Source organism: Gracilinanus agilis, chromosome 2 (genome assembly GCF_016433145.1).
Source record: "Gracilinanus agilis isolate LMUSP501 chromosome 2, AgileGrace, whole genome shotgun sequence".
Lineage (NCBI taxonomy): Eukaryota > Metazoa > Chordata > Mammalia > Didelphimorphia > Didelphidae > Gracilinanus > Gracilinanus agilis.
The window spans coordinates 323,007,964-323,033,623 of NC_058131.1; the positions used below are offsets into that span (position 1 = coordinate 323,007,964).

General features: G+C 37.2%; 1 protein-coding gene across 1 annotated transcript in view; it reads left to right on the plus strand.

Annotated features, from left to right (window-relative positions):
- The first annotated feature begins 616 nt into the window (after positions 1-616).
- LOC123233711 (N-acetyllactosaminide alpha-1,3-galactosyltransferase-like) overlaps positions 617-25,660 on the plus strand; it is a 62,972-nt gene continuing 37,928 nt past the window's right edge. Inside the window, 6 exon segments of the mRNA XM_044659767.1 lie at positions 617-725; positions 5,291-5,373; positions 7,145-7,230; positions 9,319-9,384; positions 14,101-14,144; positions 14,354-14,381. Of these exon segments, the coding sequence (XP_044515702.1) occupies positions 617-725; positions 5,291-5,373; positions 7,145-7,230; positions 9,319-9,384; positions 14,101-14,144; positions 14,354-14,381 (416 nt within the window).

The following is a 25,660-nucleotide window of genomic DNA, read 5'->3' on the forward strand; positions in this document are numbered from 1 at the left end:
TTCTCAGTTTACTGTGACTATCTACAGCAAAGACACAAATGGAAAATAGCATCTTCTTTTCACTGATTACATTTTTGATACAGAGGTAACAACAAATGTTTGTCAAATGCCTAAACTGTTGTGCCAGGCACCTGATAAACACTAGGGGATTTTGTTGTTCAGCTATTTCAATTGTCTGACTCTTTGTGACCCCATTTGGGGTTTTCTTGACAAGGATACTAGAGTGATTTGCTATTTCCTTCTTCAGCTCATTTTATAGATGAGAAAACGGAGGCAAATAGAATTAAGTGACTTGCCCAGGGTCACACAGCTAGTATGTGTCTGAGGCCAGATTTTAATTCAGGAAGAGGAATCTTCTTGACTTCAAGTCCACCATTCTATCCACACTGTCATCCAGCTGCCCTAGGCATCAAGGATGCCAAAATGAAAAGGTCCTTGCCTTCAATCAACAATAAGGCTTATCAACAAAGAATTATTAAGGGACTACTTGGGCCAGATATTGTGCTAAGGATAAGAGATTAAAAAGAAGGCAGATAGTACCTGCTCTCAAGGAACTCATAGTCTAACGGGGAGAGGCAATTTGTAAAAATAATTGTACAGATAAACAGTATATAGGATGAATCAAAGACAATTGGAGGGAAGGCATCGACTTAAAGCTGATGCTAAAATGCAACAAGGAAACAGCAGATTAGCCAGTGAAAAAAGGAAAATTCCAGATAATGCAGGTAGGTTGCTTGAGATGTAAACTGGAGAAAACTTCTTACATCAATCTTCAGAGAATCCTACCTTCCTGGAAGAGGTAAGATTTTAGCTAGACTTGAAGGAAGCAAAGGAAGGCTGGGGAAGAAAATTCCAAGCCTGGGAAACAGAGAAAATGTAGTTGAGAGGGGGCCGCTGGGTGGCTCAGTGGATTGAGAGCCAAGCCTAGAGACAAGAGGTCCTAGGTTCAAATCCGGCCTCAGACACTTCCCAGCTGTGTGACCCTGGGCAAGTCACTTGACCCCCATTGCCCACCCTTACCACTCTTCCACCTAGGAGCCAATACACAGAAGTTAAGGGCTTATTTAAAAAAAATGTAGTTGAGAGATGGAATGTCTTGTTCAAGCAACAACAAAGATAGGCCAATTTCATTGGATCACAGAGTACATGTAGGGAGTGTGAAGTATGAGACTGGAAAGGTAGAAAAGGGTCATTTCATGGAAGGCTTTAAAAATCAAAGAAATGATTTTACATTTAATCCTGGAAGGAATAGGGAGCCACTGGAGTTTATTGAGTAGGAGAGTATATGGTAAGACCTAAGTGAAGAATGGGCTAGAGTGGGAAGAAACCTGAAACAGGAACACTACCCAGGAGGCTTTCTATTTTTGACATTCCAAGATGGAATGCTATGCATCAGAACATGTTTCAGGAAATACATATAAAATTAGAGGTGGATTTCATTAGATATTCTAAGGTCCCTTCCATCTTGAAATAGTCTGACTTTATGATCCCTTGATCTGATTGGTTCAGAGGTGAATGAGTTTTCTCAGAGGTTAATGGGCAATCACAGGCCAGTTCTGTAAACTGTCAGAGGAACAGAGGTCAACAATGAAAGAAAGGGAGAGTTATAATAGCATTTAGCCAGACAGGTCATATTCCATAAATGAAGTATGACGAAACTCAGAAAAAGAATGATTTTGAGGCTTGCTGTCAGAAGAGAGAAACATTATGAAGGTAGAAAAGATGGGAATCAGCAACTGATTAGATATGGGGATGAGGTGGGTGAGGAGTCTAGGAGAAGTAGGTAGGGAGCCTAGTAAGGATGATGGTACCCTTGATGGTGTCAGTAAAGAACAAAACCAGATATGAAACAATTTCCAAAGAAGTTTATCAAGTCATCTGGCAGAAGGAGGGGCTGAAAATGTGGCCTACTCCCTTCCTGTCTCTTTAAGTTTTATATATAGAATTTAAACAAAGGAACAAGGAAACCATAACTGATTGGCCATTGAAAAGAGGAAATTTCCAGAGAAGACAGGTAGGTTGTTTGAGATGTATGACTGGAGGAAACTTCTTATACCAATCTTCAGATCTGGCTCACCTGAAGGTTTTTTTTTGAGTCAACATAACCTAAAGTCCTGAGTTAAGCATTAAACAAATCTGATTTCTTTTTAACAAACCTGGCCTCTCAGCAACAATGGGCTAGGTTGAAACAATGCAATAAAGTTTTCCCACCACAGTAATAGGGAAGTTAGGCAAAGGACATCTCTAACTGAATGTCATATCAACCTCTTAAACTCAATATATTGTCAAAGACCTTCCCATTGTGCTGGAAAGGTGGGGAGGAAAGAGAGGTAACAACCTGTATACATATAAGTATATACATACAGATATTCAAGATATCCTGAAAGTCTTAATGAAGCTTTAAGTTTTCACAGTTTAGTATTTTTAAGATATTAAAGCTTTAGTGTTTTAAAACTCCATTAAGACTTTTAGGACACCCTATATACAAAATAATTACAAGTTGTTTTATTATTGTTATTATTAATTTGGAGGGAGAAAGATTAGAAAATGTAGAAAGACTTACTGGAGACAATATAAAGATAAAAAGGAGAAAGTAAGCTACCTGAGGGCAAGAATTTTTTTTTGTTTGTATCCCAAATACTTAGTACAATGCCTTATACAGAGGAAGTACATAATTATACATTTATTTGATTGGATTACATTAGTCTTTGTTCTATAGGGATTTATTTACAATTTAGTAAAGGGAAAGATCAGTACAGAAACAACTATGGTTGAAAGGACAATGAGGTATGTGTAAAAGAGAGGCTGAGGCAAAGTTCCTTTTCAATCTTCATTAGGAATTCATTCATCTTCCTACCCCTCGATCCAGCAATACCACTGCTGGGTTTGTACCTCAAAGAGATAATAAGGAAAAAGACTTGTACAAAAGTATTCATAGCCATGCTCTTTGTGGTGGCAAAAAATTGGAAAATATGGAGTTCCCCCATTGATTGGGGAATGACTAAATAAATTGTGGTGTATGATGGTGATGGAATATTATTGTGCTGAAAGGAATAATGAACTGGAGGAATTCCATGTGAACTGGAAAGACCTCCAGGAATTGATGCAGAGTGAAAGGAGCAGAACCAGGAGAACCTTATACACAGAGATGGATACACTGTGGTACAATCGAATGTAATGGACTTTTCTACTGGCAGCAATGCAATGATCCAGGACAATTCTGAGGGACTTATGAGAAATAACACTATCTACATCCAGAGAAAGAACTGTAGGAGCAGAAACCCAGAAGAAAAATATATGATTGATCACATAGTTCAATAGGGATATGATTAGAGTTTTGATGCCAAAAGATCACTCTATTGCAAATATGAATAACATGGAAATAGGTTTGAACAATGATTCATGTGTAACCCAGTAAAACTGCTTGTCAGCTCTGGGATGGGGGAGGAAAGAGCTGGGGTGGGGGATCATTAATCATGTAACCATGGAAAAATATTCTAAATAAAAAAATTTAAGAATTCACTTAAACATTATGATTTTATAGAATGTTTGAATTTTCTAGCTAGAAGCAACTTCTTAGGCCATTCAATATTCACAAAACAGGAAACTGAAGGTCAGAGCTATCTATTGCCTTATATTGTTGTTGTTTTTTTTATTTAATTTTTTGATTAACAAGAAATTATTTTCTCTCCCTCCTAGCAACCTTTGTAACCAATATGCATCATCACAAATCTGCCATTGTTCATGTCTCAGTCTGTCTTAGAATCTATACTTGGTATCCGTTCCAAAGCAAATGAGCAGTAAGGGCTAGGCAATAAGGATTAAGTGACTTGCCCAGGGTGCGCAGCTAGGCACTGCCTGAGGCCACATTTGACCTCCCATCTTTAGGACTGGCTCTCATTTCAGTGGGCCACCTAGTTCCCCACCACCCCATCACCTCTTTTTTAGGAGGTGAGTATCATCCTTCACCATAAATCTCTGGAATTGTGGTTGAGCATTGCCTTGATTAGAGTTTTAAAGTTTTCCAAAGGTGTTTATCATTAAGATGTTGTTACTGTATGAATTGTTCTAGTTTTGTTCGTTTTATTCTACATCAGTTCATACAAGTCTTACCAGGTCTCTGAATCTGTCCATGCAATTTAAATGCATTCTTTAAGTCATACACCTAATTAGTAAGAGATCTGAGATTTGAACCCAGTCTCAACTCATAAACCATTGTTCTCTCCACTGCACAATGCTTTGAGTTACATTTAAAAACACCAGAAGAATTTGAAGATTGTTAATCATCTCTGTTGGTAGGTCAGTTTGACAAACAGATCTTTCAGTGAAAAATAGACTTGGCTAAGAATCACTCAACTGTGTACGTAGTTACACTGAATTGTTGGTGTCATCCATCACATCATCCATGTCATCCTATTCTTTCTTGGCCTATTTTATTTTATTTGTTTTATTTTTTTAAACCTTTACCTTCCATCTTTGAATCAATACTATGTATTGGTTCCAAGGCAGAAGAGTGGTAAAGGCTAGGCAATGGGGGTCAAGTGACTTGCCAGGGTCACACAGATAGAAAGTGTCAAATTTGAACCCAGGACCTCCCATCTCTAGGCCTGGCTCTCAATCCACTGAGCCACCCAGCTGCCCTCAACTTGGCCTATTTTATGATAAAGAATATTCCTAATGCAAGCTATGCCACACTAGGCTCACTGGGATCAAAATGGAGGCCATTATCATGGCCAATTCCTATGCTGGAAGGCAGAGATGATAAGCTTTTATTTTGGTCTTGAAAAAAATCTATATATGTTTTTCATGGGTCATCTAAAACTTGATTTCTTTGGCCTCCGAAAAATTATTTTTCTGTGTACTGTCATACTCCATTTATGGAATGTGACCTGCTCAGCAAAATGGCTTTACCATCATTATTCTCCCTTTCTTTCATAATTGGCCTCTGCTCCTCTGACAGTTTACAGAATTGGCCTGTGATTGTCCATTTACCTCAAGGAAAACTCATTTATCTCTGAACCGATCAGGTCATAGGATCAAAGGGTCATAATATTTCAAGTTGGAAGGGATTTTATGTGATCCAATCCCCACCCCCTAATTGTATACATATTTTCTAAAAGACGTTCTAATGCACAGCATTCCGTCAATAGAAACTTAGTGATGCAATGAATTGTGACCAATCAGGTTCTAGGAAATACTGTTCCAGAATATATTTCCCTATAAAAATCTCTCTGTATACGAGTATGTTTCCTACACTGGTATCTAAATTAGACTCCCTTATCTGTTAAAGGTTTTAAACCTCTGATCCTACCCAGAAGGCAAAAGGCTTTCAACAATATCACCATGAAGAAGATAATCAGGGCCAAAATGAAGGTAATGCTTAAAGATATTTATGGAAGTTGCATAGTAGATCTATGAGCAAAGAAGCAATAGTAACTTCTTAGGGAGTAAGTTGCTGTTTTCAATAAACTAGAAATGAGACCACAAATAAATTAAATGAACGATGAGCGCCTCTTCTATGGGAGTCTTTGCTATGCTCCCTCAGAAGGCAAAGAATAAGACACCTGTTGGTTATTAGACAAACTGGAGCAGAAAAAGGCAAATCACTGCCTAGAGATGGATTGGGCAAGGTCCAAACTGGAAGAAGAGCAATCACAATCCCCAAACTGATTCCTATTGGTACCAGGATGTTGCCAAGAGGCTGAAATCCAAACTTTTGAAATGTGAGAAAAACTGGCTGTAGGAACTGAGATTCAGGGTAGAAAAACCTCCCAGAACAGCTGACAAGATACAGGGAGTGGGAGTAATGGCAAGCTAATTGTGTGTTTGACTCCCCAGTTTTGGTCTTTTAATGGAGGCTGCTTATGCTTTTGCCTCTTAGTTTCTCTGGCTTTCTTTAAATCTTAGCTCAAACACAGTTGGTGACTTCCTTTCTTAGATTACTTCCCATCAATTCAGCATATAGCTTCTATGCTTGTATATATCTTCTTTGTGCCTAGTTATTTATATATTGTCTCCTTCATTAGAATATGAGCTCCTTGAGGGCAGGGATTGTTTAATTATTACCTTTCTTTTTATTTGCAGTGCCAAGTAAAATGCCCAACCCATAGGAACTGCTTAATAAATGTTTTTGATTGATTGAATAAAAACAAGCAATTGTTAAGATTTTCAAGGAAAAAAGGGAATTGGGGGGTAGCTGGGTGGCTCAGTGGATTGAGAGCTAAGCCTAGAGACAGGAGGTCCTCAGTTCAAATTTGACCTCAGACACTTCCCAGCTGTGTGACCCTGGGCAAGTCACTTAACCACCACTGCTTAGCCCTTACCACTCTTCTGCCTTGGAGCCAATACTCGGTATTGATTCCAAGACAGAAGGTAAAGGTTTTAAAAAAAAGGGAATTGACACATTTTTAAGATTAAAGTAATTTCTCCAAAAATTAGTGGTTCACAAAGAATGTGAATAGATGATTCTAAAAAAGAGACACATTCACAGTAACCTTATGCAAAAATGCACACTAAAACGCCTTTGAGGTTTTACCTCACACTCATTAAACAGGCCAAGGTGATACAAAATTAAAAGTAGCCAATGTCGGAGGGACTTAGGAAGTTAGGCATCTTAATACACTTTTTGTCGGATTTGAATTACTGGAACCATTCTGACTGGGTCAATCAGGGCAAGTTCCCTGGAAGAGGTGGCATAAGTTTGGAATAATCAAGTCAAATCTTTTTTCCAGGCCTGACCTTAAACAAACTCTTTTCCTTTGATGGTGTGTAAAGATACAGTCAAATTTGAGCAGCACATTCTTTGAGAATGACATCCAGGAAGACAACTGCATCATTCCCACATAGTTTCAAACATTAGACATGGGAATATGGCAGCTGAAATCAGACCACCTGGGTTTGAATTCTAGCTCTGATATTCAAGTGATCATGAGAGACTCTCTTGTTGGCTTACCCTGTGTAAGACGGGAAGAACAATTCTCTCATGAAATATCTCATAAGGTTTTTGTGAGGAAATTCAGTTGTAAATGTTAAAAACATCATAGAAAAAATTATGGATCTTAAAAAGATAGGAAAATATTTTTTAAAACTACATTCTCAAATCCCTGTATGGTTTTGAATCTACTCTTTCTTTGTTTCCTCACAGGAAAAAATACTCTACAAAAGAAAACCCATTCTATTCCTGCTGATCACATTAACTATAATGTTAATGTTTTGGAGATATTTTTATAGGTAACAGAAGGCTTAATTAATGAACACATTATTTGAACTCTGATAATTAACTTGAAAAAATCAAATGACTTTTTTTCTTTTAAAAGTGATAGTTACACACAGATCAGCCCCATATTTGTTTATACTTTAACAGTCATCCAGCATAACAGTGCTGAGGACCACAGTAAATTGCTATGGCTAAGTGAAGAGCAATCTCTCCTTGTCTCCACTTTTGCTTAAGGTCCTCAAAAAAGTGAGAACTTCATTTAAATATTTCCTCTTTTCTAGTACTCTTCCTTGGCTCTGAAAGAGTCCACGGCACTAAAAGGCCACCTTCCATATGTAGGATGCCTTTCCTTGTCTCTGTTAATGCTAGTATCTTTTCTTGGATGATTACCTCTAATTTCCTTTGAATATTTCTCATTTTTGTATTGTTCTCCCCTAACCCCTTTAGTCTGTGAGCTCCAGGAGAACAGAGATTGCCTTTTCTTTCTCTTTGTATCCCCAGCACTTCACAAAATACCTGACATATAGTAGCTACTTAATAAATGTTTATTGAATGACTATGACTGATGAATGTAGGAAGAAAGGCTTTGGATTTGGATCCAGTACTCCTGCTGGATTTAAATTCTATGTCACTTAATATATTTACGTGCAAGTAGGTATAATGTGTAAGTAAGATGATGGCAAGTCATCACTCCTCATCTCTAGGCTCCTTGCCAGTAAAACGAAGGATCCCTCAGGTTGGTTCCTTCTAGCTCTTATGTTCCTATTTCCAGAATCCCTCTTGGTTCTAACATCCCAAGACCCTTATTCTACTGCCTTGTGCTCTCAGCTCCCTTCTAGATCTAGCTGATCCTAAGCTCTATAATGCAACATAAGAATGAACTATTCTCAAGATATTAGCACCTTAGCATCATCTGAGAGGTGGCCACTGTTCAACTTGGGCATTCCACCTTTATGATGTTACTGAGGAAGTGTCTTAGTTTGCTAAAATACGAGTCCCACTCAACTATTTATTTTTTATTTCAGTAATTACGAAGGGGTTTCTCCAAATGTAAAAATAATATATTTCCTTTTTTTTTGTTTTGCATTCAGAAACGTGGCACCAAATAAGTCATCATGGAAATATACCTTTTTGTAAGTGTTTTTGTTTTGTAGAGCTTCTATAAGTTCTATAATGGGTTGGGGCCAACTTTGGCAGTAGGTCATTGGTAACATTGTAATGGTAACGATGTGGTATAATGGAAAGGTCTTGGGATTTGGAGTCAGAAAACCTGGGTTCAAATCCTGACCCTCCTACTTAGCACCTATATGACCTTGGGCAAACCACTTCACAGCTCTGTGCCTCAGTTTCCTCATTTGCAGAATGAAATGGGTGGACTTAATGATCTCTAAGGTTTCTTCCATCTCTAAATCTATGGTCCTTTGGTATTCAGAGCCTATAACTCAGCCTATGAGTCCTGGCCTATGGCTAGGTGAACACGAGAGACCATAGAATCCTTCTCTTAAGGACACCAGTGGAAACAATTGTAGATTGGAGAGCAGATAGTCATGCAGCCCTCCCAGGTGACTGGATGAAGGCTCATAGTGAACCAAGGTGTTTGGTAGCTGGTGAGGGGAAAAACAGAGATTTGTGTGGCAGAAGACTATCTAATCAGCCCAAAGTTTTCTGGAAAGCTCAAGACTTAGTTACTTTACTAGGCTTGGTTGGCATTTACTCCCATATATCAGCAACCTGACAGAAACAGCCATGGCCTCTCCACATTATAGAAGTTCTGCCTCTTAAGCCAGAGCCCCCTTAGCATCAGCTTCTGATCCTCAAAGCAACCCTGGAAGATAGATGTGGGGAGCGGGGGGAGGGGAGAAGAATTATTATCTCCATTTTGAAGAAAGGTATAAACTACAGCTCAGAAACTGTGAATTATTTGTCCAAGTTCAAATAGTTAGGCAATGGATGGGACAGACAATAGGAATCCAAGTCTCCTCTTCCTGCGTGAATAGCTTCACTTGCCAACTGCATCATCAGGGTAAATCTTTGATCCAAAGGATGGAACCATTTCAGATTGCCTCCTTGCTTCACTGTCCTTCTCTTCTGTTTGCACCCAGGAAGAAGAAAGTCAAACAAACTCATCAAAATCAAAAACCTTATTCATCGTTCCAGATAGATTTCAAGTAAGAACCAAATCTTTGTTGTTCAAGTAGATACCCTTCTGTCATACTTCATTATGAGGTCCACAGCTGGTCTCAGCGTGGAGAATATTCCAGATGTGTGTGGTGATGTGTACATGGCGGTAGTGGGGAGCTCTTTGTAAGCCTTTACCTTAATTGTCCCTCCAAAGCTCTTACCTACAAAAGGAGGGTCTGATAAGGATTAGGCACAGTGATAAAACTGACATATTTGCTCTTATACCTCAATGCCTGTTTTACTACCAAAAAAGGACATCAAAATCTGCTTAGGGGATAAAATTAAATTTATTTATTTATAACCCTGGCCTTCGCCTTAAAGAGAAGCAAAGGAAATAGAGTTAGAGCAGTGATGGGCAAACTTTTTAAAGAGGGGGCCAAAGGAAAGGAAATGCTCATCTGTCAGTCTGTTTCTAAGGTAACTCTTTCGAAGTTTTATTGTATTGTATCCTACTCATATTCCTCAGATTAGGAATACTGTCCCATAGCCGGATAGAACATTTCAGGGGGCCTCATCTGGCCTGCAGGCCATAGTTTGCCCAACACTGAGTTAGAGGAAGGAGGAGGATGACAAGACCTGCATGAGTGAAGGGAAAAAAAATTCAGAATATCTATCAGGTGGCTTATTTCCTGTTTAATGGGTATACACACATGCATACATACATGTCTACAAACACATGTCAATTTCACCCACACATTTGTAAATGTATACATATATGCATATCTATAAAAATATCTACACATGTATGCATGTAATGTGTGGTATATATAAACATATTTGTGTATATGTGTAAATAAAATATATTTATATATAGATTAATGAGAGGGAGTGAATTTGTGATTTGATTCATAGGGAGGACTCTCAAGGGAGGAAACTCCCTTTACCAATGCATTGGCATCCTTTGTGTATAATATTAGACAGTTGCCTATAGTTCCAAAACATTAAGAGACTTGCCCAGGATCACACAGCCAGTATATATCAGAGGTGAGATATGCTCAAGTTCACCCAAATCTTTCTGGCTCTCTGTTCACTAGGCTATTCTTTCTCTCTCTCTCTGTCTCTGTTTCTCCTCTCTCCTCTCTCCTCTCTTCTCTCTTCTCTCTTCTCTCTTCTCTCTCTATTCTCTCTCTCTCTCTCTCTCTCTCTCTCTCTCTCTCTCTCTCTCTCNTAATGGGGAAGATAACATGAAAGTAACTATGTATAAACAACTCTCTCTCTCTCTCTCTCTCTCTCTCTCTCTCTCTCTCTCTCTCTCTCTCTCTCTCTCTCTCTCTCTCTCTCCCCTCTCTTTCTTTCTTTCCTTTCTTCTCTCTCCTCTCTCCTCTCTTCTCTTTTCTCTCTCTCTCTCTCGTCTCTCATCTCTCTCTCTTTTTCTCTCCTCTCTCTTCTCTTCTCTTCTCTCTCTCACTTTTACTCTCCCTTCCTCTCTTCCTCTCTCCCTCCTTCCCCCCACCCTTCTCTCTGTGTCTCTCTGTTTCCATCTCTGTCTCTCTCTGTCTCTGTCTCTCTGTCTCTTTGTCTCTCCCACTCATTCTCTCCATACAAAATTAAGTAAAATAAATCAGCTAATTTTTAAAAAGGTAAATTGAGCACGATTATTTTATAATAACTCACACTTGCATGAGACCTTTTACTTTTAGCATAAGTCATTTCATTTGTGAGGGAGACAAGACAGGAATTAGTCTTGATAGAAGAGAAAACTGAAAGAGGAGAGCAGTTAAAGTTCTTGGCCAAGGTCACCCAGTTAGAAAGAACAAGATGATGAGAGAGGACAGAAAGTAGAGTAGCTGGTTGCCTTTTCTAATGTTAAATCTTTAATTGAGGATGGAGGGAGAGGAATGTAGGAAATTTAAAGTCAAAGTATTAATAGTTCATGAGATTCAGATTTGAATGGGGCCTTAGAGATCACCTAAGGTCCAGCTCCTTCATTTTATATATGACCACATTAAGTCCCAGAGAGGTTAAGTGAAACTTGCCCTCCATCATAAAGCTAGTAAATAACAGAGCCTGGGGTTTAACCAAACTCTTCCATCTCTACCCTCAGAGCTCTTTTCATTACATTACATCTCTTGTGATTACACTTCATCTTTTTTTTTTTTTTTAATTTAAACCCTTGTACTTTCAGTGTATTGTCTCATAGGTGGAAGAGTGGTAAGGGTAGGCAATGGGGGTCAAGTGACTTGCCCAGGGTCACACAGCTGGGAAGTGGCTGAGGCCGGGTTTGAACCTGGGACTTCCCGTCTCTAGGCCTGGCTCTCAATCCACTGAGCTATCCAGCTGCCCCTATACTTCATCTTTTACTTCTGCATTTCTTTATATGGAATAGAAATTTAACCCTAAAACCCATTGATTCAAATTCTACACTTTGAAGATTTAAAGATAGCCATTAAGTCCCCTCTTAAGCCATCTTTTCTTCAAAACAAATATTCTCTATTGTTTCAGTTGATTCTTGTGTGGCATGATCTCCAGGCGCCTCACCATCATCTTCTGGATGAGCTTGCTCTTCTCTAAGTCACTTTGATTTTGTTACTATTTTTTTAAAACTTCCCATAACTGGACAATGACATTGTAGAAGGGGGCAAAGGATCATGGAGCTATCACCTCCCTTCTACTAGGCACTTTGCTTCTATTACTTCAGCCCAAGATTACATTAGTTTTTTATTTAACTTCTGGGTTATACTGTTGACCCACATAGAACTTGCTGTCCAGTAAAATTCCCAGAGATGTTAAGATAGAGTTCCTTTCTCTAAAATGATTAAGTTCAATTTTCAAACTTGTATGAGTTAATTTCACCTCTGTTAAATTTCATCTTGTTAAATTTTTAAAAAAATAAATCCTTACCTTCCATCTTAGAATCAATACTGGGTATTGGTTCTAAGGCAGAAGAGTGGTAAGGGCTAGAAAATGGGAGTTAAGTGACTTGCTCAGGGTCATACAGCTGGGAAGTGTTTGATTTGATTTGAATCCATCTCTGGGTGTGGCTCTCAATCCACTGAGACACCCAGTTGCCCCCTTGTTAGATTTTTTTCAGTGTAACTCTTGTTTATGTTTTCCCATAAGTTCTCTGGTATGGGTCTCTGCAGTGTGTTAAGGGTTTTCTTCCTTTCTCTTGACTTTTCAAGAGTACTAATGAAATGTGTTAGATGTCCTTAGCTTATCCCTTGTTGTTGCCAAGTGAAAAGTCTGTATTCCTTTTGACTCATAAATTTTTCATGACTTCTTTTACTCTACTTTTAAAAAAACCCTTAAAATTAAAGTAGGCAATGAGGAAAGTAAACTATCACTCTTTGCAGATGACATGAAGGTATACCTAGAGAATCTGAGAAAATCAACTAAAAAGCTAGTGGAAATAATTAATATCTTTAGCAAAGTTGCAGAATACAAAATAAACCCAACATAAATCATCAACATTTCTATATATTTCCAACAAAACTCAGCAGCAAGAGTTAGAAAGAGAAACTCCATTTAAAATCACTCTAGGGGCAGCTAGGTAGCTCAGTGGATTGAGAGTCAGGCCTAGAGACGGAGGTCCTAGGTTCAAATCCGGCCTCAGATACTTCCCAGCTGTGTGACCCTGGGCAAGTCACTTAACTCCCATTTTCTAGCCCATTTCTAGACCCATTGCCCACCCTTACCACCTCTTCCACCTAGGAGCCAATACACAGAAGTTAAGGGTTTAAAAAAAATAAAATAAAATCACTCTAGACAATATAAAATATCTGGGACTCTACTTACCAAGACAATTTCAGGAATTATATGAACATAACTACAAAACACTTTACACACAAATAAAACTAGATATAAATAATTGGAAAAACATTAATTGCTTATGGGTAGGATGAGGTAATATAATAAAAATGACAATCCAACCTAAATTAATTTACGTATTCAATGCTAAACCTATCAAACTACCGAAAAACTTCTTTATAGGTTTAGAAAAAATTATTACAAAGTTCATCTGGAAGAACAAAAGATCAAGAATATCAAAGGAACTGTAGAAAAAAATTGTGAAGGATGGAAACCTAGTAGTACTAAATCTCAAACTGTACTATGAATCAGTGATCATCAAAACAATATGGTACTGGGGGCAGCTGGGTAGCTCAGTGGATTGAGAGCCAGGCCTAGAGACAGGAGGTCCTAGGTTCAAATCCGGCCTCAGACACTTCCCAGCTGTGTGACCTTGGGCAAGTCACTTGACCCCCATTGCCTACCCTTACCAATCTTCCACCTATAAGTCAATACACAGAAGTTAAGGGTTTAAAATTAAAAACAAACAAACAAACAAACAAACAAAAAAACCAATATGGTACTGGCCAAGAGATAGAAGTGGATCAGTGGAATAGACTTGGGGTAAATGACCTCAGCAAGCTAGTGTTCGATAAACCCAAAGACACCAGCTTTTGGGACAAGAACACACTATTTGAGAAAAACTGCTGGGAAAACTGGAAAACAATATAGGAAAAATTGGGCCTTACACCCTAAATCAAGATAAATTCAAAATGGGTAAATGACTTAAATATAAAGAAAGAAATTATAAGTAAATTAGGTGAACGTAGGATAGTATACCTGTCAGATCTAAGGGAAAGGAAAGAATTTGAGACCAATAAAGAGATAGAGAACATTACAAGATGTAAAATGAATGATTTTGATTATATTAAATTTAAAAGGTTTTGTACAAATAAAACCAATGCAACCAAAATTAGAAAGGAAGCAACAAACTGGGAGGGAAAATTTTATAACAAAAATATCTGACAAAGATCTAATTTCTCAAATTTATAAGGAACTAAATCAAATGTGCAAGAAATCAAGCCATTCCCCAATTGACCAATGGTTAAGGGACAGGAATAGGCAGTTTTCAGATGAAGAAATCAAAACTATCAATAATCATATGAAAAAATGTTCTAAATCCCTCCTGGTTAGAGAAATGCAAATCAAAACAACTCTGAGGTATTATTTCACACTTAGCAGATTGGTTAATATGACAGTAAAGGAAAATAATAAATATTGAAGGGGATGTGGCAAAATTGGGACACTAATGCATTGCTTGTGGAGTTGTGAATCAATCTAATCATTCTGGAAAGCAATTTGGAATTATGCCCAAAGGACTGCAAAAGAATGCATGCCCTTTGAGCCAGAAATACCCTACTAGGTTTGTACCCCACAGAGATAAAAAACCCTACCTTCCATTTAAAAACTAATACTGTGTTCATATTCTCTTCTGCTTTGGAACACAGTATTAGTTTTTATAACGTCTGCTAATGCCTACTCTGTGCCTTTCAATTTCCCTTTAGCTAATCTTTAGCTTAAACTCTTCCTTGACACTAATATTCTATGATTCATGGCCAAGCATCATTAGTTTTCCTTCCTAGCTTGCAGTATCCAAAATTTGGCAAGTGTGCCTTTTGGATCTTTCCATTCAAATTATTGTTAGTGTAACTCATGGCTCAAAGAGCTAGTTGTTTGGGACTCTCTCTTCACTGATGGAAGTTAATTTCTCAATGCTCCTTGCCTACATGAAGAGAGGAAAGAGTTGGTGAGAGATAGAAGAGAGATCCAGGCTCTTCCAACTTCTACCATCAAGAGATAATGGGTGGATGGGTGGGGGCAGCTGGGTAGCTCAGTGAATTAAGAGCCAGGCCTAGAAATGGGAGGTCCTGGGTTCAAAACTGACCTCAGACACTTCCCAGCTATGTGACTCTGGGCAAGTCACTTAACTCCCATTGCCTAGCCCTTACCACTCTTCTACCATGGAATCAATACACAGTATTGATTCTAAGACAGACAGTAAGAGTTGTTTGTATTGATTCCAAGGCAGAAGGTAAGAGTTTAGAAAAAATTAAATTAAATTTTTTAAAGAGAGATATAATGTGCCATTCCAACCTCTCTTCAAGTCACTAAAGGGAGAAAAAGCCACTCTAGGAAGAACCTGATATGTAGAGAAGCTAGAAATCTCTAATATATTCCATTGCCAGTTTGTTATACTAGAGATTTCAGGAAATTTCCCTTTGGGTAAGATCTGGGACTGCCCCTCTTAGCCAAACTGAATTATCTCATTTCAGTGGGAGATTTCCTTCACTCTATATTACCTGGTATACATTCTCCTCTGTATACTTTAACTTCAGTTTAGTGTTTATTTGGATAAATGGGCTTATTTGCTATTTGCTAAGTGTGTTCATTGTGGAACTGGCATCTGGTAGTGAAGCCTTGGATATAACTTGGGCCCCTCCTTTTCCACTAAGGAATAATGATCAAGAATAGAGCATGAACCTAAAAATTATTTCCCCATGACTATTAATATTTCAAGGAGCTGATAGATATCAGTCCAGCCCTCTCTGGGGAGAGCAGAGTTACCCATTCTCTGACTTAAATCTCCTGCTTTCCTTCTTCACAGGAATAAGTCTCCCTTGGAGAAAGGTAGAGGCAAGAAACACTAGAGATGTCTATTTTTTCCCTCCTGTCAGCCATATCCAGACAGACCCATACATGCATAACCTATATAGACAAAAACAGAACAGTGCCATACACACCCTCATAATAAAAAGTGTTAAATAGTATAGAGCTAGAAACATGACATGCACAAACTGTTTATTAATGCATAGATGCCAGTGTGGAATCATGTCTTCCCAGTAAACCAGGCATCCAATACTTTATTTTGAATTCCAAATAATAGTTCTTGTACTTTTGATTTCTAAAGCATTCAAAATTTTTCCTATTATTTAGATCTGACTTTATTTATATAAATAATGTTTTATAATTATGTTCATGTAGTTTCTGGGTTGGTTTTGGCAGGTATACTCTCAGGTATTTTACCCTATTTGTGGTTATTTTAAATGGTGTATCTCTATCTCTTCTTGCAGGACTTTGACAGTAATATATAAAAATGTTGATGATTTATGTGGATTTATTTTATATCCTGATACTTTGCTAAACTTGTCTATAGTTTCAACTAACTTTTTAGTTGATTTTTCTGGACTTTTCTATATATACCATCATGTCATAAAGCCCCAGTAGTGGTATTGCCGGATCAAAGGGTATATATAGTTTTATAGCCCTTTGGGCATAGCTCCAAACTGACCTCCAGAAGGGTTGGATCAGTTTGCAACTCCACCAACCATGACACTTTTTCAGTGTTCCAATTTTGCCACATCCCCTCCAACATTTACCACTTTCCTTTACTGCCATATTGGCCAATCTGGTAGGTGTGAGATGGAACCTCAGAGTTGTTTTTAACTCTGAGGTGCCACCTCGGAGTTTGCATTTCTTTAATCAAGAGTGATTTAGAACAGTTTTCATATGATTATTGATAGTTTTGATTTCTTCATTTGAAAACTGCTTGTTTATATCCTTTGACCATTTGTCAGTTGGGGAATGGCTTGTATTCTTATAAATTTCACTCAGTTCTCTATAAATCTGAGAAATTAGATCTTTATCAGAGAAATTTGTTATAAAAAAATTTCCCCACTTTGTTGTTTCCCTTCTAATCTTGGTTACATTAGTTTTGTTTGTGCAAGAGCTTTTTAATTTAATATAATCAAAATTGGTAACTCTATATCTTATAATACTCTTTATTTCTTGTTTGGTCATAAATTTTTCCCTTCTCCAAAAATCTACCAAATGAACTATTCTGTGTTCCCCTAATTTAGTTATGCTATCACTCTTTACAGCTAAATCGTATATCCATTTTGACTTTATCTTGGCATAGGGTATCAGATATTGGTCTATACCTTGCTTCTGTCAGTTTTCCAATTTTCCTAGCAGTTTTTGTTAGTGAATTCTTATTCCAAGAGTTGGGATATTTGGTTTTGTCAAATATTAGGTTGCTAAGATAATTTACTCCTATATATTGTGTATCTAATCTACTCCACTAATCTTTTCCAGTAATTTTAATAGGAATAAGTGTTTTATTTTTTCAAAGTTATTAACTTCATCTATCAATATAATCATATATTTTTATTACTTTCTTTCTTATTGATATTATCAATTATGTTGATAGATTTCCTTATTAAAACCATCCCTGCATTCCTGGTATAAATCTTGTTTGATCACATTGTATTTATCTTTGTGCCATTTTGTTGCAGCTGTTTAGCTAGTATTTTGTTTAGGATTTTTATATCCACATTCATTAATGAGATTGGTCTATAACTTTTTTTCTATGTTTTTGCTCTTCCTGGTTTAAGTATCAGCAAAATATTCGTTTCATAAAAGGAATTGTAAAACTTCTTCTTTACCTATTATTTCAAATAATTTGCTTAATATTGGAACTAGTTGGTTCTTAAATGTTTGGTATAATTTACTTGCAAGTTCATCTGGTCCTGAAGCTTTTTTCATAGAAAGTTAATTTATGGATTATTCAATTTCTTTTTCTAAAATAGATTTATTTAGGTAGTCTATTTCTTGCTGTGATAGTCTAGGCAAAAATTTTTTTGTCGATATTCTTCTATCTCTTTTATTACTAAATGTGTTTTCATATAGTTGAGCAAAATAACTCCTAATAATTAATTTAATTTCATCTTCATTGGTTGTATATTCACGCTTTTCATCTTTAATGCTAGTAATTTGGTTTTCCTTTTTCTCTTGTTTTTATTAGATTAATCAGTGATTTATCAATTTTGTTGATTTTTTAAATGCATTCCCAATTCATCTTTTCTTTCTCTATTTTGTTAATATAAGCTTTTAGAGATATAAATTTCCTCTAATTACTGCTTTTCTGTATCTCATAGATTTTGGCATGTTGTCTCATTATTATTATTCTCTTTAATGGAATCATTTATTATTTCAGTAATTTGTTCTTAAACTCATTCATTCTTTAAGATTAGGTTCTTTAATCTCTAATTAGTTTTACTTTTTGTTTCCGTGGTCCCTTATTATATACAATTTTTATTGTATCATGATCTGAGAAGGTTGCATTTAGTATTTCTGCCTTTCTACATTTAACTAAAATGTTTTTGTGGCCTAATATGTGGTCAATTTTTGTGAAGATACCATGTATTGCTGAGAAGAAGGCATACTCGTTTCTGTTCCCATTCAAATTTTTCCAGATATCTATCATATTTAACTGATCTAAGATTCTATTAATCTCCCCAACTTCTTTCTTGTTTAATTTTTGGTTAGATTTATGTAGTTCTTGCAGAGGGAGATCAAAGTCTCCCATTATTATTGTTTTGTTATCTATTTCTGTCTGTAACTCATTTAATTTTTCCTTTAATAATTTGGATAAACTATAATATTTGGTGCATATAGATCTAAAACTGATAATGCTTCATTGTCCATGGTACCCTTTAATATAACATTGTTTCCCTGTTTACTTCTTCTGATTATATCTATTTTATTTTTTAACTTTGTCAGAGATCATGATTGCTATCCTGGCTTTCTTTGAATCATTTGAGGCATATTATATTTTACTGCAGCCTTTTTTTTTTACTCTCTATGTGTCTTTCATTTTAAAATGTGTTTCTTATAAACATATTGTTGGGTTTTAATTTTTGATTCATTCTGCTATTTTCATTTTATGGGCAAATTCATCTCATTCACATTCAATGTCATAATTACTAGTTGTATATTTCCCTCCATTTTGTTCTTCTTCATTGCTTGTCCTTCTATGTCTTTCTTTTTTCCTGGATCCCTCCTTAGCCTTATTTTATCTTGAGTCTCTCCCTTATCCTTTTACCTTACTCCATTATATCTTGATACTGGTATGTACTCTCTTCTTAGTATCTCTCCCTTTTCTTATTTCCTTGACTATTTTCTCTTAATCTACTCTTCCTTTCCTTAGTCCCTCAATTCCTTAAGGGGCTCTCCTTTACCCAATTCTAGTTCCTCCCTTGTCCCCTTCCCCTTTCCCTCCTGTTTCTCTGTACATTAAGAAGATTTTTACCCTTCTTATTGTGTATGTTGTTGTCTCTTTATCCCAGATGTGATGAGAGTAGGGTTCTACTATTATCCACCCTCTACTCCTCTTCCCCTCCTCCTCCCCCTCTCCATGGCAGTTCTTCCACTCATTCCTTACATATGGGATAGCCACTCCACACTGCCTCCTCCTGATCTGCTTCACTACCATTTTGGCTCATTTTGTTGCATTCACCTTGACCTCATGCTTCCCATCTATACATGCCCCTTCAATATATATCCAGGCAATAATTCCATTCCCAGGTGCTCTAAGTAACATTTTCCTGTGGAAGGCCAATCAGAGAAATAGGGTTGTGGATAGGGCCTTTTATCTGGATTCCCTTCATGATCAATCCAGGCTGAGGCAGCCTTTGTTGTTGGTCCTAGTAATCTAAGCCCTGAAAAGCTGGGCTAACAGCAGGTTAGCTAATCCAAAAAACAATTGCCCTTCCCAGAGGCTGATTTTATAATTGGAAATCATTGAGAGAAACAGAGTCTATAATAAATATTTTATCTGGATCCCATTATAAAATCATAGGCAGGTAATGCTGTGTGTGTGATTTTTTTCTGCACTGCATGTCAGGACACAGGCAGAATGGGTTTATCTAAAATAAAAATCTAGACTCCTCTTTTGATTCCTTTTATGATCCACACCTTTTCTTATTGGAAAGCTTTAAGTTCTTAGCAAAACAGCAGTTGAGGAGTTAACAACTTTTCCTAAGAGAAAAGAGCAGAAATCAGTAGAAGCTGGCCTGGCCCTGTAATCTCTTCCTAGACAGCCAAGGTCAAAGTAGGCAGAGTCAGACACCTTTCATATTCATCTAGGTACTTTCCACCCCACATAATCTCAAAGGCTCATTCTTTAATATATCTTTTGAAATGTGGAAGCTTTTTACTAAAATAACTTTTAGATAAAGTGAGGCTCATTTCTGGCTTTGGACATTATCTCGTATGGCATAATCTTTATGAGAAAATTCTTTGTAAAACTATATTCTAATGATGAGGTAATTCTGTGTCTGCAAGCCACAAACTCCTCTGTGCTTTGTGTGAAAGGGGTTTTTTGAATACTGTATATAATAAAAATCCCAAGCTCATTGCCAGTCAAATGGAGTAGCCATGAGTTGACAGACAGATGGTCTCCAGCATATTTCTTTCTCACCTAAACCATCCCTTATTAGATTCCTGGAGCTGTTGGATAGCTTTCAACAATTTTCCCATATAAGAATCAAATATTTTGATTTTGGGGGGTTACTAATGATTAGCCCTTCATCATTACCTTTGTATGTTTCTTACAGATCAAATTTTCTACTAAGTTCTGGATTTTTCCCCAGGAATAGTTAAAATTCCTTTAGTTTGTTAAACATCCATTTTTTCCCCTTTTATAATTATGCTCAATTTTGCTGGACATGTTATTCTTTGTTGCAAACCTAGTTCTTTTGTTTTATGAAATACTGTGTTCCATGTCCTGTGCTCTTTTAAAGTTGTGGTTGCTAAGTCTTGTATTATTCTGGCTATAGCTCCATTGTATTTTTTTCTTGTTGCTTGTAGTATTTTTTTTTCCTTAACCTGTAAGCTATAGAACTTAGCAATGACATTCCTGTTCATTTTCATCTTTGGATCTTTTGGTGGTGGTGATCAGTGGATTCTTTCCATTTCTATTTTATCCTCTGATTCTAGGATTCCTGAGCAGTTTTCCTTAATGATCTCTTGGAGTGTGGTGTCTAAACTCTTTTTATGATCCTAGCTTTCTGAGAGTCCAGCTATTATTAACTATTTTCCAGGTCAGTTGTTTTTGTGATAAAAATGTTTCATATTCTCTTCCTATTATTTCAGTCAGTCTTTTGATCTTGCTTTATTATTTCTTGTTGTCTTAAGAGATCCATTAGCTCCCAATGGTCCAATCCTAGTTCTTAATAGATTATTTTGTTATGTGAGATTCTGGATCTCTTTTTCCATTTAGCTGATCTTTCATAATTTTCTTATTTTTTTTTTATTACTCTTCTAGTTTTTCCTCAAACTCTCTTATTTGGTTTTTGAGGTCCTTTTAAAGTTCTTTCAATAGCTCTTTTTGGGCTTGTGCCCATTTATTATGTTTCTTTGTTGTTTTTGAAGTAGGTGTTTTTATTTTATTGTCCTCTGACCTTGAGCACACCCTCTCCCTTCCCTCCCAACAAGGTCTTCTCTGTGCCCATAGTAGCTATCAATAGTTGGGTTCTTTAACCTTTGATTGCTCTTTTTTAAAATTAATTTTACATTTTAGTAGCTATGTCAATAGGTTTAATTATTGGCTTTTTCTGGGCTCCCAGGACTCCTATTGTGTTTGGATATGTTGTCTTGGGTTTCAGAGGGGTTTTTGTTTGGTTTTTTTCCTGGGCCCTATTTGGTTATTCCAGGTTTATAGCCCAGGGTCTGATATATTTCTGGGTCTCCTTTTCAAGCCCCAGGCCAAGATGGATCTCAGGTCCTTGAACCAGAGACCATAGGCAGTTCTGCCCCAGCAACTGCAAGCAGGCAGACTACCTCCCTGGCTAAAGATCTGTGGCCACAACCAGGGACCCTCCAGTCCACATTCCCTGGTTCTTCAACATTTTTCACCTGTCTTCAGCAAGGTTTGATATCCTGTAGGGTGCAGAGCCCGAGGACTCCTTGGACTTCACTCCATGAATCCCTAGTTGTGGGCCAGCATGGTGCTGAGGGAGCAGTGGGGTTGTCTCTGATGTCAGAGGCTGACACAGTCAATGCTGCTATCACTGCTGCAGACAAAGCAGATTCAAGGAACCTTCCTCTGTAGATGTGGATTCTAGTGGCAACCTCCTGGTTGTATGTTTTGGGGCTCAACCAACCAGGTGAGGTTGTTAATTCTGCCCTCAGGGGTTAGATGTTGATTCCAAGCTGTTTGCTCAGTTCCTGCTGAATGCCTCTGGGAAAGTCTTTAGTTGTCCTTTGTGGTTTAGCTTCCCTTTAACTCTTATTGCTTTTGCCACTTTTAGAATTGATTTTGTGGAGTTTTAAAATTTTTTTGTAGGGGTGTTAAGAGGGCAAAGAAGCATTACCCCTACTCCTCCATCTTCCCACAATGCATCTGCCATCTTCTCCTATTAGAAAACTTGGGGAGAAAACTTGCCTCCAGTCTTAAGAAAGACTACCAAACTGCTCATCAGTAACCTTATTTCTTAAGTAATTTTTGGAAGTAATGCAGGAAGGTGCTTAAGCCCAGGATTTCACCTGTCTCCATGGCCACCAACATTGTGATGTTGAATTTACATGGAGTAATGGAAAGGGCACTGAACTTGAAATCAGACAGGTTTGGGGTTTGACTACTAATTTTTTTAAACCCTTACCTTCTGCCTTGGAGCCAATACTCAGTATTGGCTCCAAGGCAGAAGAGCGGTAAGGGCTAGGGAATGGGGGTCAAAGTGACTTGCCCAGGGTCACACAGCTGGGAAGTGTCTGAGGCCAGATTTGAACCTAGGACCTCCCATCTCTAGGCCTGGCTCTCAATCCACTGAGCTACCTAGCTGCCCCCTACTAATATTGATATTTATTAGCTCTGTAACTTTAGTCAAGTTATTTTATGTTTCTGAGCCTCAGTTTCCTCACATATAAAAATATGTATGAAATATTAATCATGTCTACCTTTTTGAGTAGTTGTAAGAATCAAATGAGATAACATATGAAAAGTATTTTATAAAGGCAACCTTTGTGTAAAAAGACTCTGTGTCAGAGAACCTTTAACTTTTCTGGATCACTGACTCCCCTTGAGTAGAATCTAACTTCAATGTCTGGCTATCTACTGTTGAGAATTACTTATCTATATCTTTTTATTTATCTTTTGGGGAATCATTCTTGTTCATATGTATTTGCATTGATTTCCTATGGATCTTGAATAGCAGTTCTTTGAAGAGAAAGTTGCTGCAAATTAAATAACCAAGATTCAGAAGCAATTTAAATGTAATATCACAGTATTCAATAAGCCCAAGAACATCAACTATTTAGGTAAAGCCTGTTTTCTCCAATTTTCCTTCTAATTCTAAGAGTCTTGCTTTTGTTTGGGCAAGAACTTTTCAATTTTATATTCTTCAAAATTTTCTGCTTTTGTCTCTTGTGATTCTTTCCATTTATTATTTGGTTGAGGCCTCTTTTAAACAAAAATAGTGAAAAGTATCTCCTTCCCTCCACCTCTAAGTTGTTTATGATATGCCCTTTTATACCTGGATTGTGTATACATTTAGAGGTTATTGTAGCATATGCTGTGAGATGTTTGTCTAAGCCTAAATTTCTCCCAGGCTGCTTTCTAGTTTTCTCAACAGTTTGCATAGAATAGTGAGTCTTTACCCCAGCTGTGGATGTCCTTGGTTTTACTAAACACTATTATATTATGTTCAATTGCTTCTGGACCCAATATTTCAATTATCCACTTTTAATGTGTCAAATTGTTTTGATGATTACTACCTTGGTATACTTTGAGTTTTAGTATTGCTAGGTATTTAGCCTTTTCGGTTTCTGAACTTGAGTCTGATTGCAGTTAGAAGAATATTCTTTTCAACTTAATTGTCTTTTTTTTTTTTTAAGTATCTTCTTCCACAACATGGCCAATATGAAAATATGTTTGGGAGGGGGAAAAAGGGAAAGGAGAGATTTTGGACTCAAATTTTTAGAAAACTAATTTTTAAAAACTGTCTTTAAATGTAATTGGGGGGAGGGGAAGTATGGCTAAATGGCTCAGTGGATAGAGTGAAGCCTGGAGAAGGGTTCAAATGGGTTCTCAGGCACTTCCTAGCTGTGTGTCCCTGGGCAAGTCATTTAACATCTATTAGAACAAATACATAGTACTGATTCTAAGATGGAAGGTAAGGGCTTAAAAATAAATGTTTGGAAAAAATTAAATATTGAAAAAATTAGTGTTGACATTTAATAAGTAAATTCTAAATTTGAACCTAAAAGATTGTATTTCTTTAAATCCTGGTCTGTTTTATAGCAAATGATGAGAAGTTAAAAAGAAAAACTTGTTTCTTCATCTATAAAATGAGACTGATTATAACTGTAGTAGCTACCTTAGGCATTTTGCCTCTGTTTCTATTTTGTTTCAGATGACATAAAGAATGTGAAATGCTTTGAAAACTTTAAAACATTGTATACATTTCAGCCATGTTGCTGTTATTATTATTAGTGCTACTCTGAGTGGAGATCTAGCAAGGGGAGAAGCCAGAGTTTTCCTCTCCATGTGGAAATTTTATTTAGTTGCTCCTCTTTTGCTGGCAGCTGTTCTGGGGTTGCTACTCTCCATCTCAGTGCCCCACAGCTTCACTGTCATCTTACTCTGCTCATTCAGATGCCCTTCCTGCCACTGTTTCTATCTTCAGTGGAATTTCATAGCACCCAACTATATGGCTTTCATTCAGCACACAGGGCTAGTTCTCTCTTCTCTAGGGATCCATGGAGTGGTTACATGGTATCCTCAGGTGATGATGTTACCATTTCTTCACACCTCTTACAGGTAGAATGTTCTCAGACCATTTAAATTTCCTCCATTTTGTACCCATGTCTCACACTCACATGTCACCACTCAAAGGGTCTCTATAATCTATCATAGGAATGATCCAAACGAATGGGTCTCAGTTTTTCACTCTGTAGTGGCTGATGGTGATTCTGTAGCTTTGATCTCTTTCCTTTCTCCAGTGTCCTGAATTGGTGTGCTCACATGTGTTTTTTTTTTTTTTTTGAAAATTTGAAGCATCATTCCCATTCTCTTTCCATATTTCTTTCTGTCTTTTATTTTCCATAAAATTTCCATAAAAATTCAACTTTTGGTCTCCCAGCTCAACTCTCATTCACGCTGTTCTGCCTTACCACTAGAAGCTTTAACTACCTCAAGATGCCTCTGCCCTTCTTTCTTTCTTTACTCCCTTTATTCCTTTCCTCTTTCCTCTCTCCCTTCTCCCTTGCCTTCCTCCCTCCCTTTCTCTCTTTCTTCTGGTATGACCTGGAAATATCACTGCATAGAGTCATCAATTTAGAGTTGGAAGGGATGTTAGAAACCAAGTTGCTCATTTTATAGATGAAGAACCTGAGACCCAGAGAAGTTATGTGATTTGCCCAACACAGGTATTGCATGACAGCATTAGGGTTGGAACCATCCCCATGTGACCTATGGTAAATCACATCCCCTCTGTCCATCAAATGGAGAATGACTAACAAGTTGTAGTATATTATTGCAATAAAATACTATTATGTTATAGGAAATGATGAACAGGATGATTTTTTTCCCCATTTTTTAACATTTATTAATATTCATTTTTAACATGGTTACATGATTCATGCTCCACCTTTCCCCTTCAACCCCCCCCCCGCGCCCCCCCCCCACCCTTGGCCGATGCG